We start from the raw sequence: 17,654 nt of genomic DNA on the forward strand, positions 1-17,654 counted from the left end.
TCAATATCGAGATAAAAATAGGCAACGCTGGGGCCTCGGCAACGCAGTTTATTAACCGCGTTTGGATAACTCTACGTCAGTACAACGCTGTGCTAACATGGGCGACGGGCATAGTTACCACATAAGAAATAATATGTTATTGAAGAAATACAAATACAACAATGCATGCATGCACACTGAATGAAAATAGAGAAGATAGTACAGAAAAAAGCAAGCGACAAAATGGGGTGGCATGTCATGGAAGGCGAGATCGATAGGTCAGTCGTGGTCCGGTAATCTTGGAGATGGACTAGTATTCATTTAGTAGTAATTGCTTGTATTTCGACTTGAATGTGGACATGCTCGTCGACTGTCGGATAGCCGGCGGGATACTGTTCCACATATCAGGTCCGGCATATTGGACGGAGCGATGATCTTTTCGGTCGATCATATGATATTTGGACGACGTGGACGCGCGTGTGTTGTACTTGTGCGCTTTTGATTCCGAAGTAAAAAAGTCATTGAAATATTCGGGGCAACGACCGCAGTGGAACTGATACATAAACTTCGCGATTTCTAGTTTTCGCATATCTTCTATGTTTAGGACACCGAATCTCTTCAGCGGCGACTTGTTGGATGGACCAACAGGCTTCTATGGGGCTCTAGCTATGATACGGAGTACCTTATGTTATAGTTTTTGCAGTGGCTCGAGTGCAGTTTTATTGCCAGCCCCCCAACAAAGGATGCCATATTGTAACTTCGATTGGATTAGGGATTTAAAGAGTATCAGAAGAACCCAGGCTGGCATGAAGCGTCCAAGGCTGTAGAACAGGCCGCACTTCGGTGATAATTTAGTGTAGGGACTGAATATGACTATTCCAGGACATGTCCAAGTCCAATAAAACCCCGAGATATTTGTCATTATCTGTGTTGGAAACGGGCTGACCCTGACCAGCGATGTTAACGGTTAGGTTATTTTTTTTAATTTCTCATTAATATACACCCAAGGAACAGATCTTGGTTTCAAATAGGTTGTTGGAAATTGACATATAGTCTTCAGGGGTAGTGATGAATATAAGTTGAGCTTAACAAGGTGTGTTGAGTCAAAAAAGTATGGGAACCTTCGGTTTACCGTATTCCAAACTTAAGCATATCCATGTACAAATGCAGTGTACTCTTGAGATGGCGATTTCCCCACCTTACAGTCAAAAAACCAAAATGAAAAAGCTATGGAAAATTGTCTTTGTAACCAGCTTTCATATGATACCCTACTCGCTGGAATATACTTATAAGGTTTTGCTCAATTCGCATTCTAAATTGTGTAACGCTTGACCGATTTCAGACCATCGACCAAGTTTCGCCTCAATTTAACCTTTAACACTACACCGCATGGCATTCAATACCACATGAGAATATAGACCAATATACTAGCTACTCAGAAAACCCAGTGCCAAATCTCAACTGTAATCCAACATCTGTTTACACCTTTTTGAATTTTACATTGATAAACCTGAATGCTGCAGAGCTGAAATGAGCAAAAAAATCGTCAATTTTTCAAAATGACATAACTTTTGACCCCGGGGATCAATTTTCCTCAAATAAACTTTATTGTGTTCGAAATTAACTCACTTATGCATGTACCAAATTTCAGAAGATTTGGGAATGTGATGGTTCCAACTTTTGTTGTCCAGGTTGGGAATGGCCCGTCATCTAGTCTGCGCCCCCGTTTTTTTCTCCTCCATGCTATCCGTGATTGCTGAGCGCATAGCAGGATAGCTGCGGATACCAATTTTCGAGTCTTTGGTATGACCCGGCCGGGGATCGACCCCACGGCCTACCGCTCGAGAAGCCGGACGCATAACCATTACACTATCTCGCTCGGTATTGGCCGTCAAAATTTCCAACTACCCGTTTCTCATCCCTATTATAATAAAGGAGCGCGAGCTTGAAAGTCTCACGAAAGATAACGAATTCGAAGACACTGAACACGTTTATATTATCAAAAAATATTCCATGTAGTTTGGTTTCGAAGCTACGAAGAGCCGCAGCAGAGACATGAAAAAGCTGCTGGTTGCCGACCCCTGTTCTAGGTCAATGTGGGACTGTGGGGGTCTGATTTAAAAGACTATACTCCTTCCCATCTTTTCTTTGTAAGAAGAATGGCACCACTTTATAATGTATTCAATCGATCCAATTAACAGAGATACGCCTACTGACCACTGGCGAATCACTGGTTCAGCTGTACAATGTATAAATTGTACATGTACAATTGTACAGTAGAAATTTTGAGATAACTGCATCTTAAACGGCTTCCAGGTAGCTTGCCTCGCGTTCGACTGAAATCGTACTTGGCGCCTGTCCGCGACTTTTATGACTCTTTACATAACACTTGGCAAACGAGATTTGAAAACTATATTTTGTATTTTTTGGCCTCTTATACCTCAATTCACCTGTGTATATAAGTAGCATAGGCATTCAAATAACACCAAGATAATATTAATTCAACCAAAGCGACATCAACTAACTAGAAATTATGTAGTCGATAGAATCAGAAGTAGTAACATCACATCAACCTAGAGGCCTTTGATGTGCTGAACCAGGAGCATTGCCGTGTTACAATCGAACTGTCAAGTCATTTAACTGCGAAATTTTGATTTGGCTACACACGTGGAGTGGATGAATCGTCACGCTACTGATGTGATTGTACGATCAGGCATAATTACTGTGTGGCAGAACTATGACAATTAGAAAAATAAAATATATACTAGATTTCTTCGGGCAAAACCGATGAGCACTGGTTTGAATTTATCCAAACCCGATGTCGTGCGAACAGTGGCTAATAAATTCACTACTTAACCCAACTCTGAAGTACAGCGACATTCTTCAAATTCCGGCATTGTGCATAACAAAGATATCGATGGCTCATCAATACTACTGCATATTACTAGTTCAGACCGTTTGTTACAACTACAGGCTGGGAAAAATCCATCAACTGAATTAACGGTGATTCTATTCCGAATAGGGTATTAGGCTTCGAGTGTAGTCGAGATTTCGAGTATCACTTATTATGACCTCATATGAGTATAAATCATTTGTTGAAAGTTCAAATATTGACCTTGTATGGTACTGTGGCAGCATTAAGAAAATAATGCCAGTTCCAACTGAATATATGATTTTTTTCAACCATTGCACTTTCTGACAGTGCTCGCAACTTCACAGAAATGTCATTACCACTAAAAGAACGTAGCTTTGTACTGTGACATGTTTTGTACGCTGTGACACAAGCAACCTGGTTTCAAGGTGAGAAAATAGTAACGAAACTATAATTATTGTTGATGACTCAGCAGTAGGGTTGTTCAAAAATTACTTTGTTTCCCGGGATCCGGGATTCACTATTCAAATTGTTAGGTTGACTTAATAACACTGCAAACTAAATTGGCTCAATTACAACCAGCCGAAGCAGGGCCAATTGAAATTTTTTAAATTTTCAAAAAAAATAAAAAAAAAAATACGATGTAAAAAGAAATTTGACCCAATTCAAACCCGTAGAAGCGAAGTTATTTAAGTTTTTCATCAATAATTCCAGGATTACCCACCATTAAATGGTACGGGTATTTTTGCAAATCCAAAACTTTCTGCAATAACTTCGCTTCTACCAGATGGAACTGAGCAAAAATTGTTAGGAATCGTAATTTTAGGCAACTTAACAATTTCATGGGGTTGACAGTAAAATTTGAAGAATTTTTTTTCAATAATTTAAAAAATTTCCATTGGCTCCGCCACGGCTTCTGCTGGTTGGAATTGAGTCAAATTTAGTGTGCACTTCTTTTTAGGCAACCTAACAATTTAATCAGTGAAGGAATAATCCTATAGGGCGTATAAATTAAGTACAAAAAATATGAACTACTTTAGTCGAATCATTACAATTACTCGAGTTCCATTCTAGTACTAAAATAGCCCGCTCTAGTTACCATAGATAACATTTTAACGCTTCATTGCACCAACTGTAACTCGCATCGACCACTATGACGGGTCTTGCTTTAAATAATCCCCTGCCAAAGTCCGGTATTTCTGACACAGTTCCTGGTCCCGCACGTCACCCCAGCCTCCGTTTTCCGGATGGGTCGGATTCGGCGTCTTCTTGGTGGACAAGATCTCGATTTTCGAAGGAAAAAGCCCTTCGGCCGTGTCGATCATACTGGTAAGCCGTTTCACTTCGGTTTCGACATCGCAACGACCGCCTTGCTTCTGATGGAAGCCGGTACAGCCGAGATGATAAACCCGCGGTACTTTTGTAACCACCGTGTACAAATGCGCGGGAATGCACTTCAAAGCCGTAGACTGCAACGACCAGTCCCAGTTGTAATCGTCGTACTTGCAAAAGTGTTCAGCGCACGCGGACACCTGCTCGTAAAAATCCTGATTTAAAACCATGCCAATGTTATGCTTCGAGCTGACCCAAGGCGTTACATCGGCGTGTGCACCTAATTGCTTATAATCAGTGGTAGCGTCGTAAGCGCCTAAAGTTATCGCGAGACAGTCGGGACACAGCGATTTTCGTGCGTTTTCCATCTTTTTCATAACCTCTATCAAGTCAGGAACCACGTAATTATCGTCTTCAAGCATCAAGATCGGGCCCGTGTTTTTGTTAACCTCGTGTATCCCGTTGAACACCATGTTCAATTTCCAAAACCAATGGTGTTTCAACTGCACGAATTTCACTTCGCGATAATGCCCGTACATGTCGGGGCACTCTGCGTTGTTACAACCGCGGCGCCTGGCTTCCGCCTTGGCCAAGTCCCGGGAACAGTCATTTGGATCGTCTCCCGGGAAAGATCGCGGGTGCAGCTGCATCGAAAAGGGGAAGAAGATCTCTATGTATCTGCAAAAGTCGATTTCGTTATCGATGACTTTGTCCATTTCTTCGGTGAACTTATCTCGGCTTATAATCAAAGTCGCGGCTTCAATGCCTTTGACTGTTCGCAGGGAATCCAAAAGTAGCTTGAGGAAAGTGTGTCGGTCGTGTGTCTGCACCACTATGATAGGGTCTTCTGCTCTGTGGTCTCCGAATTTATCCTTGTTCCTCACGGTTTGCCTAAAATTCAACATGGCAGCCTGTGACAACATCCCTTCAACAGTATACACCCTGCCGGTGATGTTGGTCATTACTTTCGGCAGTTGCAAAGCAGGGACTGGCTTCAATAGACTGGGCGACTTTGGTGAGACAAACCCATCTTTTTTCTCTTCCTTGTACGCCGACCGCGATTTGAACAGCAGTATCGTGCCGGCCAGGAATAGCAGAACAGTCAGCACGATGCCAAGTTTCCGCTTACGTACTCTTACAGGCATTATATTAGGTCATAATTTAGTTTCTGAGAAAATAAGCAAAGAATGATTGAAGGGAGTCTGCTGATTGGTCGCTTCACGTTGATGTATTTTGCAGTGTGTGCAAAGATATCTTGAACAACGCAAAGCCAGTAACAGATAGGAAAAATAGTGGTTAATGGAATTTTTTGAGACATACCGATCAAAGGTGGAAAACAAACGGCTGGAATGAGCCAGTTTAGACAAAGACGCAGACCTTTATTAGTCAATCGCATGCCAAGACTTGAAATCCTATGCATCTGCATGACTAACGTAGAAACACGAACATGCAGTAAATTGGAGTCGTTTCGAGAAACGTTCTTCATTACTGGCCACCGATATTATGTATTTAGAGTGGGTCAAGGGATTATATTCCTTTCCTAAATTTATATTGACAGCGGGGACATTTCTGCCATCAGATTTGCAGAGACTAACATGAAACAATGAATTGATGGTACAGAACTCTAATTCAGCTTGCATCGCGTCTTACATATGTTGATATATGGTGCGGTCAACTAGCTTTTTAAAATTTTGAAAACATGCCTGCAACGGAAGACGTTTTGCCAACTTCACATTGCTTTCGCTGCTGGTTGGACATAAGAGTGAAAATTACCACTTCAATTTTGTCATGAAACACACATACTGCGGTAGCCCAACTAAAAGGCGACCATGTCGTTGTAAGGCCTTTGAAAGAAAAACAATACAAGCTGAAACAGTCGGCAAACTGCAATAGCTCACTGGTTCGTTCCAAGAGACCATAGTCGAGAGACATTTTCGGCCGCCTAAATCTCACATTCTAACACTACATTGCGAAGGCATGAATTCATTTCTTCTAGATTTAGCTACGGTCCCCAGGAGCCCAGCTGCTGGTCGTAGCACAGAAGGAGAAAAACAAAACGCAGTCACCATCTTTAGCACCTCGTAAGAGTCCAGCATTCGACAAGAAAAAAGTAGACTATGAGTGACGCGACGAATACCCGATTCCAGACGATTGGTCACACTTTATCAAATCAGCATTCAGCTTTTGTTTAGCCAACACAGTAGCATGCGACATCACTCTATCTTGGCCCATCCAACTCTTTTCACGGGGTCTAGATATCCCATAAGAAAGCAATGTCCGATCCGTTCACTATTTGTCGGTAGATTCTGGCTTCAATTCGCTGCCGTTTTGATATGATTTCGTTACTGCGTCGCGCAGTAAAGCGTACACTTCTTGCGCGGCAAACGTGCACTGCTTGGTGGCTTCCGATAAAACATCACAGTCCAACACGCCGGTCATCAGCATAGCCGAAACCTGTGTGTGTGATGGAACAGTGTTAATCGAGAACGTGTGACTCCCTTCAATGAAGGAGTGTTGAGTTGCCGCAACATATCAGTGCTCGGTGACTTGGCTGAAGTTAGGCTTGATAAAACTACTACTTCACTCATGCTTGGGACCAGAGCTGGATTAGCTCGCCAGTGACTGAGAAAGCAGTTTCGTGATAACACCGACTAGTTCAAGCTCGACAGAGTATGATGAAATTTGAACATAGCCGAGTGACTTCCTTGAGCCACTAACTTGCAAAAAAGAGAAACAGGGTATAGCTCGCGAAAACCGACCTGATTCAACTGAGGCAGCAGGGCGATCGTTAAATTCCCGTGATTAACGCATTCTGTTTTCGAAACTTTAGTACGTTCGTACTCTTCAAACGTGGTGGGATCCAGGATCAGCCCGTTCTGTAATTTCAAACAAGCTCGAAAAAAAAAAAACATCAAAACTAGGCCTGGACAAACTCTAGTAGGTAGGTAGCCTACCTGATTGATTCGGTTACAGCATTAAGCTTCGAGTCAAGTATTCGAGTAAGCCTACCGCATATCATGATTGCTGTCATAGCATTAAGATATTTAGAAAGTTTTGTGGTGCCATAAAGGAAATAATGCCAGTCATACAAATAATTGCCTTCTTTGCTAACAATTTCCTGGTATACGGAAGTTTAGTCGACACACGGGTGGATAAAAGAAGGCAACCTGCACCCGCACCATCCCCCTGCTATTTAGTAGAGACTGTACTCAACTATTACTGATATGACAAAATCGTATGGTTCTTTCAATTACAAGCTGTTGATGTGACTCTTGCGAATCCGTACTACAATCAGGGGTTAGGCAAACTGACAATATATATGGCAATATCTTAGAAAGGTTCAAGTTTAGAAGCTCAGCAGACTCAACTTTTCAACCACTCGTAGAGCAAGGTGAGGTTGCTGTCAGGAATTGCTGGATTATACAGGATATCTAACTAGAAATGAGTGACATTTCTATTATCGCAGTAGTTAATGTTAACGATTGAGTGGAAAAATGTATTCAGTAGCCCCTAGTTATCTCCCAATTTCATGAAAGCTTGCCCATAGTTTGCTGTTTAATTCAGCAGGAGTAAACATCTGAGATTATAATAATAATGATGCACCGATGCTGATATCTTCAAATCCATTACTTCATATTCTCATGACACAACTTTTTTGTCGTGGTGAAAGCCACACATTCTAATTAGAACCGAGATTAGCCAGAAATTTCCACCCCTCCGGCGCTTAAAAAAATCCCTAATTACAGAAAACGCATTATTACCTTCCCAAACAGGCGGACATTACAAGCCGCTACCATGTCGTACATTTCAATTGATGCATCAGTAAGCGCAAGGGACGCAGCTGTGATGGCCGCAGCAAGAGCTCCACCATCGTTTTCTATGACATAAGCGTAAACGTCGACTTGAGCCTTGGGGAACTTATCCATCATAACAGCGGGTTCGAGAGCTTGCGTCAGAACCTGATAAGAAATGTGGTGGCGTAAAATGCAGAGGTGGATAAAGTTAGTCAATATGGTCACTCGAGTAGAAGTAATGATTTCAAAGACATGTCAAACTGATTTGAGTGGAAATACAAAATGAAGGTCTTAAAACTAGTAGTTTCAAACAGCAGATATGGTCGAGATGTGGCATACAGTTGACAGAAGATGGCTACTTTCGAAATGGCTTGGTAGATCTTCACAATACAAAATGATCCAGTCTGTCACAGTATTACACAGCATGGAATGCATGGAATCCGGGTCAACTAGTGCAAGACAAGGGTAGGTGAGGGAGGGCAGGGATGTTGACCCACATTGGGATTTGAATTGAAATGGCGATCTTGGGGTCCACGCTAAAAAAGTTGAGGAAGCCCTGCTGTAAATCGTCTCAGACAGTTATACGTTTATTACGTGTTTAGATATTTTATTACGATGAGAATAAACCTATTTCTTTGAATCTGAAAACAATTGTGCCGACAGAAATAAATTGGTTATGTGAAAACTTGACAATTTCTGTAACTGCAACAGTCCTTTTTAGTAACATTTGGTAAGATTTGGTAAGAGCCAAACTCCAACGAGTCTTACAAAATTCCTGTGACTTTGATTCAAATCAAGGGAAAATTTAATAAAACTCCCAAGTCCACAGCCGTGGCCCAGATTCACTACTGCCAAGACTGTAGGTCTGATATCATCAAATACAGCTGAAGTTGCATGCATCCATCCATCGGAAATAGGCTACTCGATGATATGTGCTGTATTTCGAAAATTCGTGCCCTTATGTTGTAGAATTTTTTACTTGTATTTTATCGGTGAGTAGGCTTGATTATTACAGTAGGGCCTACGTATTTAGAGACTTGTTTGGTTGAACTACCTTGACTCGCAAGCTTGCTAATACTACTCGTCCACCTTAAGATATGGCTCATCGAAAATGTTAACAGAACAGAAACCAATTCCTAATTGCCACACCTGCGAGTATTCCATCTCCTCATCGTCTGGCACATGACTCTTTCTTTTATGACACGAGAATGGGGCAAATTTGAACTCACACTTCAACGCACCTGTATAGAATCATGGATTGGTGATTACCACTGTAGAAATTCTCACAGAGAATGAGGGCCGTACACATTTTAATAATTGATGTAACGTGACATACATAGATATGAAGGCTCCCAATACGGTATATTTAATTACAAATATTACGGTATGTCACTATATTGCACTTATACTTGTACATTAGTAGGCTGCTAGACTAAACTGGATAAGACTCGGTGGGGAAATTCATGTGTTGGTATTAATCGGAATGGAATGCATTGCTTTCAGTCCTGCTATCATCCATGGGTACCAATTTGGCAATATTGTAAATGAAAACCTAAGTATGTGTGGTGAAATCACAGTACAGGCAACAGTAATTGAATGAAACCACCAAGTAGGTGACCAACATACATGACAAGATCAACGTTTGGGTTCAAGTTCTTGGCTACTTATCCAGAAAGAGTGGGCTACATATTCTACCATCCTAGTTTTGTGTCGCAAAATACACGCTGGGATTTGCATCATTGCAGCACAAAACTGGCACCAGTCGACGAGTGGCACAGCATGCGTATCACAACAAGTAAAGTAGACCGTTTCAATTAATATCAAGAAGATGTGAAAAATATTTAGTGTTGAATAGTTTTGGTTTCGTGTTCAGTTAATTAATACGTTCAATTCTAAGCAACGCAAGACTGAGATACAATGAGAAGATAGGAATCTGTCTATCAAATACTCAGAAGACATAAACTGAATGAAAATTATGATGAAAAGACAGCATACAAAAGGCGAAGCAATAAAAATAGTATCCCAATTTTTCATATATCAGCTTGCTTTACCTTTCATCTGATAGCTATCCCTCCGACCAAAATCTCTCGGCCCATACACTGCACAAATGACCTTTGTCCGTCCCATTTCAATGTACGCAGACCCTTGCGCTTGAGGGTTAATGCCAGATTTGAGGAAGACGCCTCTGCTCTCATCCAGACCTCTATCATCTCGCCTTTCTTTGCCCCCTGAATTCAATTCATCGGACAACATTAGGGACAATGGAATGATAATATGTCAGATTCATAAATAACTGAAGGTCTCATTCAAAGATTAAATCACGTCTCACCGAAATGCTCCAGACAACTATTTTGAATCAGCTCTTCAGGATCGTAGGTAGTCTCCGGCACCGGGATTCTCCTTGAATCGTTCGGCATGATCAGCGAAACTACAGTAGGCTATAAGACTTAATCCGAAAACCTTGCAAGTGAAAGAACAGAATACAATAAAACCGATTTAGCATTTGTCGCAATTACATGATGAAAAAGAACATTATTTGGAACATGCTATACAAAATTTCGCATTAGTTTTATTTCGAAGCTTCTGAATATCTTTCCGCGACGTTTGCCCAGTTCACAACGTTGAAGATATTTTTCAAGTAATCCGGCCTCACGTTCTTGTACTGTAAGTAGTAAGCGTGCTCCCATATGTCAATACCTAATAGCGGGATAAGTCCAGTCGTGGCTTGGAGAGGGTCTTGATTCGCGCAGGTCGTGATCTCAATTTGCTTTCTTTCTCGGTTATACCCGAGCCAACCCCACCCGGATCCTTGTACAGCTGCGGTCGTAGCTGATAGCTTGTCTTTCATATTTTCAAACGATCCAAAATCACGTTTAATTGCATCCGCTAAATCCCCGGTCGGCTCGCCACCCCCGTTAGGAGACAAATTGGTCCAGAAAATAGAATGGTTGATATGACCACCGCCGTTGAACTTCAAAGCAGAACCAAGACCGATGATGGATGACGCGTCGCTTTTTACTTGGGCTTCCGCCAGCTTCTCTTCTGCGACATTGAGATTGTTGACATACGTCGCGTGATGTTTCGAATGGTGTATGCGCATGATCTCGGCGGATATATGCGGTTCCAATGCGTCGTAATCGTACGGTAAATCCGGAAGGGTATGCTTTGCACGCGCAAGTACACCGGCGCTCATGAAAGGCAACTGCCTTAAATGAGACACAATCCTGCTGCTAACCGCCAACATTATTCACGATTAGACGCTATGAAACTGTAAACTGATAAATCATGTTAACATTCAGCTGCCACGAAGTTACCAGAACTGCTTGCAGCGAATTTTCAAAGTTTGTAAGTTCTGGGGTCAAAATTTGTCCTGCGATGCGTTGAGCTATACATCAGTAGGGCAACTTATTTACTGGCATGCACACTGCACAGGTCAATATTACCACTTCATTCGGTAATAGAGGTGTTGTGTGAACATAAAAACGGACACAATAATATCCGATATTAGAGTTGAATGGGGCAAAATCAAAACATGCATTGAAAATGTTCCTGGACATAAGCTAGAAGACAATACTTTTAGAGAGCTTGAACCATCATAACAAGTAACCAGTTGTCCGCAATAAATGACTATGGTTCTAATCTAGTAAGATACATGATTGAATGTAAGAAATACAAACTGCCACAAGATGGCACTGGTGGGTTATGTTGAAAAGCAAAGCCGATCAAATTATCGCACTCTACAGTCTACAGCGCAGTTGCAATCAGTCAACAACAGAGTGAATCAAATAACAGTACAGAAAGTACACAAGATTTGCTAATTCAATGACCAAACATGGAGATGAAGGAAGATAGACTAACAATTGAATCAGAAATATGCAACTTTCAAGGCCAATATTGGGACAATCGCCAACTCATGGTAAACAACACACATACCTAGTAGCTCTCGCAATTGTCTACTTACTCTACTACGACACAATATATGATTGCTACCATAATTATTGATGAAATTGTTACTTTTGGGGAAATTATAAATCTCATTCAGTGGTTCTAGAAGTGACAGCACACGTAGAGACAGTCCAATAGCATGGGCTGACAAGGATGGTCGTCGGGCCTATATAAATGCTATAAAGTCATTTAGGTGCCTCACGTCAACAGTCACCCAAAACACTAATATTGTCACTAGCATTTAGTTTATATTGCTGTGTAGATATTCTGAGATTGGGATGATTTGTATGCGTTGGAGTATCATCACTCATACCCTACAAAGATGGATTGAGATACGAGTTGTCAGTCTGAAATCTGATATTTAATAACAGTTTTTTTTTGCAGGACTGAGCAACAACACCAACTTGGTTACTTGGTAAGGTAAAACCAAGTAAAGCCTCAGTGTTTTAGCACATCACAAATTGAATGTTTGTCAAAGAATGTTTGCACCATGATTTACAGATGCATAAACTATTACATCAGTTAGGCCTACCGCCTAAGCGGTGAAATGATGTAGAAGATTGGTTGGCATTGCAATTTCAAATCTAGATAACAAGTCTTTAAGCAGTAACTTCTACCCCAGACTGGAAACAGTGGTTGTTTTCGGCAATAAATTGTGCGTGACAGTCTGAGGGTTTGTCACACTCCGGAACGGAATTGGTGGCAACGTCACGCAGGATTTTCTGTTTATTTGCTTAATTATTCTATACAGAAAAGCTCTCATCACGCAGGATTTATTTCAAAAAATGAACCGAGATTCCAAATAGGGTCACACTGAATAATTGTGTACTTGAACTGAAAATTATGCGTGAAGTTGTCACCAATTCCTCTTCCGCCTCTACCCATCAATCATAGTTGAATCAATCTTCATCATCCAGCCACCAACATGCTGACCTTCAGAGTTTCCCCCTCACACTGCTAGGCCACAGTACTACAATATTCCTTCGTTAATTCATTCTTTTTTGGCATTGCAAGTCAAGGTGGAAGGAGGAGCTGTGTTTAATGCAGCTTTCATGCATTCGATGTCATTCAAAATTTGCTTCTGCAATTTTTTTCCTTTCAATCTAGTAGGTTTGTTGCCATTAACATCCGCTGTTATATCCACATCGATTCCATCCGCCGTGTGAGACTGAGATGATTGCATTATCGAGTCCAGCTCTGCTAAAGCTGCGGTCATCGGATTCAGGTCGCCGACTACGGGCGTTTCTGCTCTTTTTTTGGCTGCTCTCCTCTCCTTCACGGCGTCTTTTTCGGCTTGCAATTTTGAAAGAAAGTCCTGTCGCTTTTTCAATCTCTTGTCCTTTTTACCTGCCACTGTTTTCATCGCGGCAACGTCGGATGTACCGGTGTCCGTACCAGAGTCCTTCAACTCGCCTTTCAATCCTGGGCGCCGTCGCTTCGAGGGCATGATTTCCCTTCCTTCCGTAACTCAATTTGACTGACAGAAAACTACAAACAGAAATCACCAGACAGAATCAGCATCAGCACACGCAGCTGCACGTAAAGTAAGGTTCTTTGGTTGTCGTCACGGATTAGATCACATAGACTAGCATGTGAGAGAAAAAGAGAAAGAGAGCGTTGTAATCATGGAAAACTGAATGGGATAGAACGGTAACTGCGTGGCCTGTCAATCAGATACGGTTGAATGACAAGTCATCGCAGCCAGAATGTTTCGATTGTCTGCCGTGATGCTCCGGCTAACGTAAACACACATATCGGGTTAATTAAGTGTTATTATTATCGTAGCTTGTCTAGATTACTTTTCATGTAGTAGACAGTTGTGATTAAGTTGAACATCGACTGCAGTGTCTGTAGTGCTGTATTATTATTATTATTATTTTAATTTCATCAGGTATACGGCTTATTCATTTATACTGTGTATATCTATTGAAATTATGGCCTCGCAAGTTAGTGACGTTGTTAAGGAACGGTACGATATTCCCCCGGAAATTGTCCATGAACTTCTCTTCAACGACTTTGATGAAAGCATGGACACCATATCTGTTCCAAATATTATTCAGCAACCAGTGGATCTTGAACCATTGCTGCGCTCATTGGAGTTCAAAGACCCACCAGAACTCCTGAAAAAGGTATTGAACTAGCTACGGGATGGATTATCAGTATGGATTCCACTAGAAATCAAGATGATATTGTGATGAGTTACAGTAAGGTTTGCGCCTTTGCGGTGATCCAATATTATATACGAAATCAAACGACAGGCTTTTCTCTGCCAAATTTTTACTTGAGCTCATCGAAAAAAGAATTGATAATGGAATGAAAAGCCACCTCAGCCGGAGTCATTGGTCTCTGTCAGTATTTCTGAAAGGGGGAGCGATATTTTAGAATACATGGCTGGTTTTACTTTGAGAAAGACAATTCGAAAATTCAATGACCAGTTAGACCGATCTTTGGCAAGTTAATCCCCCTGATGGAGCGCAAGGCTGGGGCGCTTGTATATCCAGGCTCAGAGCTGCTCTTTCTTCTTAGGAGAGTCTACAGAGAGTTTACGAGGGAATGCAGCAAATTCCCAAAGTTGATGAACTTTTCAATTTTGCAGGACAGAGTTGTCAAAAGTTAATACGTATTCAACTTCAGAAGCAGCATCAACAGAGCAACGTGTACTAATGTCCATTCCAAACTAGTGATAGACTATGCCATTGGCTTAGGCTTATTTCTTGAGTGTTGGGTAACTCCTTCACAAAGAAGCTAGTTAACAAGCTTCGGAAAGAAAGAGTCGAATAAAGGAAGCCAGGGTACACGTGGTGATTTGAAGGGAAAACCTTCGTCCGAAATTGTTTTACAATGTTTTCAATTTCAAAATTGATGGCATATATAATTGATGGCATATAACTTGCAATGTAGATTTTAGCGAATCTGGACGAGACAAGCACTGGCCTTGCAGTACATTGTGATTTAGTTGAACACACCGCCAGTGTCCTTTTTAGTTTATAAACCTGCTATATTTTTCAGATTGTCATGTTCTACCCGCGCTGCTAAGGATTGACATTGCAACAACTATGTGATCGCAGGGTCAAAAAGAAACGTTATTACAAGAAAGACGGTTCAATGACGATGCTAATATTAACAAACCTTTACCACATGAAGGTGTAGGGTACAATACTATATATATCACACCAGGAGCATTGTTGACTTCTAGGCATGCAATCCTTTCATTTCTCATCTGAGCAATAAATGAGCATTGCAACAGTCATCATGTGTGGTATTGTATATTGACAAATTATCAAGTATATTGACGATTTATCATACATTCGTTAGATGTTAGCCAGTTATGCAGAGCTGTCAGGGCACAACTGGTACGAGCAGATTGGTGCATGAAGGCACCACGGAGACCAAAGTATAAACCCGGTTAAAATGAAAGATCTCCGGGTCGCCATGACCCTTTCATATCCAGCAAATGGGTTGGGTGTCCGTGACAGTTTTCGGTTTTTCACCAGATTTTGTGATTTCCAGGCATGGTTCATATTCCAGGCATGGTTCATATTTTGTAATCTCCTTGCATGATCCGCGGCGTCATGTGGCCGGCCATATTGATCTGAAAAATAAGATCATACGGCAGCATACGATGGACAAGTCATCGTCAAACACTATCCTGTACTGATAGGACATAAGTGATCATGGTTGGCATAAGCTGGTCGCATTTTCGATGGATATATACAAATTGGCATCGAATCTATGATACGTTTCAACCATATGTGCAGCATTGCAAAAAGTGTGGGCTGATTTCAACCTATAAACCTGTATTTGAGAGTAGCTCAGGAATTTCGTAAATTTATTTATTTTAGACGCCTGCAGGCCTTAGGAGGAGCAAATCCAAAACTGACCTGATTTTACTTTGAATATGCTGATCATCTTCCTCCAAATCAAGATAGAGCTTTGCCTTCCTCTCATATGCTACCCAGCCACCTATTGAACAGTAAGTAAGTGACAAATTACCATCCAACTTGATTCCTACCTTGAATAAGAGATGCGTCATTTTTCAATCGGGCAACATTTTGATAATAGAATTTTTTAGCACAAGCTTTTCTGGGAGCTGGCTCTTTCCTTGGTGGGGAAGAGAATGATGCGGACTTTTTAGGCAAATTGAGGCAAGGCATGGCTCCCAACTTCAGCCGACGTCTCCCAGAAGCACCTGCCGCTATGATATCTTCAGGCCGGAAATGTAGATCACATATTGTGGCTCTTAAAACACAATAAATGGTCAATGAAAGAATAATTGCATGATGCCAGCAACAACGTATCGGTCACTGGTTTGCGCTTAATACATATAAATATCCACCTTTGATATCATAGCGGCATGCACTAGCCTGGCGGAACAACTCCCATACCATTTACAGATCATAATCTGTCACAACAGAAAAGGAATTCCGTAACTCACGATTCTCTATCAAGCTGACTGATTATATTATCTCTTTTATCCGTAGAATCACGCATATGGACAATATAAAACAACGTAGTTGCGATCGGTGCTGCCTTTCCTGTTCGTCCTTTGCGAGATCCACCCTATAAATGACAAAGAGTGCTGAATTACCATTTTTTAGACTAGTATTACAATCGGGGACGGCACAATTCTTCGCGGGCATTTTCAATATCCGATAGCTGTAAATAAGTATCATCATCATTGGTTTATTAGCAATTTTATCAGTTCAATACACCACAAAAAATGCGATACAATGAAAAGACAGGAAGATGTCGAAGCGACAAGGAGTAGTCTATGGAATCTGACACCCACCTTGGCCTAGGCGATGTAAAGAGGAGGCATGCACACTGAATGAAAGTAAAGAAGATAGTATAGAAAAAGAAAGCGACAAGTCATGGGAAGCGAGATCGATAGGTCAGTCGTGGTCCGGTAATCTTGAGGATGGACTGTATTTATTTACCGATACAGTTCTGCAAAACATATATATTTATATATATAGTAGGTCAAATGGTACATCCGATCACAGCTAACAAACGAAACTTTGCGGATGCCGAGGTCTCGGCGGTCTCACGGCTCTCGCCATAGTGAGCAAAACACGGTTTCGCGCCTGCGCTAATTTGCTCGATGACTTGTCATTCAACCGTATCTGATTGACAGGCCACGCAGTCACCATTCTATCCCATTCAGTTTTCCATGGTTGTAATCCTTGTAGCTTATATTCATTCTCAACATGCTTATTGCTTAGGCAGTGGCTATTCGTCCGGAACCGGATGAATAGCCCGCAGCCATAGTCCAGGCTATTCGTCCGGAACTGTGTGACGTAACTAAGCACCGCCAGCATCTGATGTGTGACGTAATTATGCGCCGCCAGAATTCTGACGTTGCTCAGTTGACGGACTTCGAGTTCAACCAGTGTCCGAATGCCAGGTCTAATATGAGTTCAGTTCGTTATCAGTGCTTATTACTTGCTATAACCTAGGCTTACCATACGTCCTCTTTTAAGAGGATGTGTCCTCTTTTTTGACTTCTTTGAAAGTGTCCTCGGAGAACGCCCTTTTGACCTCTTTTTTGAGATTTTGTCCTCTGTTTTGAAAATTTAGGTCAGATTTAGAGCAAATTACGAGTGATATGCCGCAAATTAGCACAGAAGTGAAGCTCCGGCGGGTATTTATTTCGGACTGAAAAACCTTAGATTAAGAAAAACGGTGATTTTAGCTCTGAGCGAAAAGATGACCTTTTTTTTTTTATTCATCCA

At 41.4% G+C, this 17,654-nt stretch overlaps 5 protein-coding genes and 2 long non-coding RNA genes across 7 annotated transcripts in view; 2 read left to right on the forward strand and 5 right to left on the reverse strand.

The window, feature by feature from the left end:
• LOC145457575 (transient receptor potential cation channel subfamily V member 6-like) overlaps positions 1-17,654 on the forward strand; it is a 343,103-nt gene that overhangs the window by 123,008 nt on the left and 202,441 nt on the right. The gene's annotated exons all lie outside the window — the stretch shown is intronic.
• LOC145434408 (alpha-1,6-mannosyl-glycoprotein 2-beta-N-acetylglucosaminyltransferase-like) lies at positions 2,382-5,446 on the reverse strand. The gene has a single exon (XM_080311757.1). It carries the CDS (start codon positions 5,326-5,328, stop codon positions 4,003-4,005), a length of 1,326 nt encoding a protein of 441 aa, XP_080167883.1. The 5' UTR covers positions 5,329-5,446; the 3' UTR covers positions 2,382-4,002.
• On the reverse strand, positions 6,306-10,423 carry LOC145434409 (exosome complex component MTR3-like). Its single transcript, XM_080311758.1, has 6 exons — positions 10,307-10,423; positions 10,029-10,205; positions 9,127-9,218; positions 7,945-8,142; positions 6,943-7,059; positions 6,306-6,637 (listed from the first exon to the last, which is right to left on the reverse strand). The coding sequence occupies exons 1-6, from the start codon at positions 10,392-10,394 to the stop codon at positions 6,473-6,475; spliced, it is 837 nt and encodes a 278-aa protein (XP_080167884.1). The 5' UTR covers positions 10,395-10,423; the 3' UTR covers positions 6,306-6,472.
• Positions 10,438-12,173, reverse strand: LOC145434410 (superoxide dismutase [Mn], mitochondrial-like). The gene has a single exon (XM_080311759.1). The coding sequence runs from the start codon at positions 11,219-11,221 to the stop codon at positions 10,547-10,549; it is 675 nt and encodes a 224-aa protein (XP_080167885.1). The 5' UTR covers positions 11,222-12,173; the 3' UTR covers positions 10,438-10,546.
• On the reverse strand, positions 12,909-13,442 carry LOC145434411 (uncharacterized). Its single transcript, XM_080311761.1, has one exon. The coding sequence runs from the start codon at positions 13,367-13,369 to the stop codon at positions 12,914-12,916; it is 456 nt and encodes a 151-aa protein (XP_080167887.1). The 5' UTR covers positions 13,370-13,442; the 3' UTR covers positions 12,909-12,913.
• On the forward strand, positions 13,845-15,172 carry LOC145434412 (uncharacterized). The gene is made up of 2 exons (XR_013913381.1): positions 13,845-14,051; positions 14,932-15,172. It is a non-coding gene; the product is annotated as an uncharacterized LOC145434412 (long non-coding RNA).
• LOC145434413 (uncharacterized) lies at positions 15,451-16,389 on the reverse strand. The gene is made up of 3 exons (XR_013913382.1): positions 16,358-16,389; positions 15,935-16,159; positions 15,451-15,885 (listed from the first exon to the last, which is right to left on the reverse strand). It is a non-coding gene; the product is annotated as an uncharacterized LOC145434413 (long non-coding RNA).

Source organism: Botryllus schlosseri, chromosome 2 (assembly GCF_051294905.1).
Source record: "Botryllus schlosseri isolate E-star chromosome 2, Bs_hap1, whole genome shotgun sequence".
Classification (NCBI taxonomy): Eukaryota; Metazoa; Chordata; class Ascidiacea; order Stolidobranchia; family Styelidae; genus Botryllus; species Botryllus schlosseri.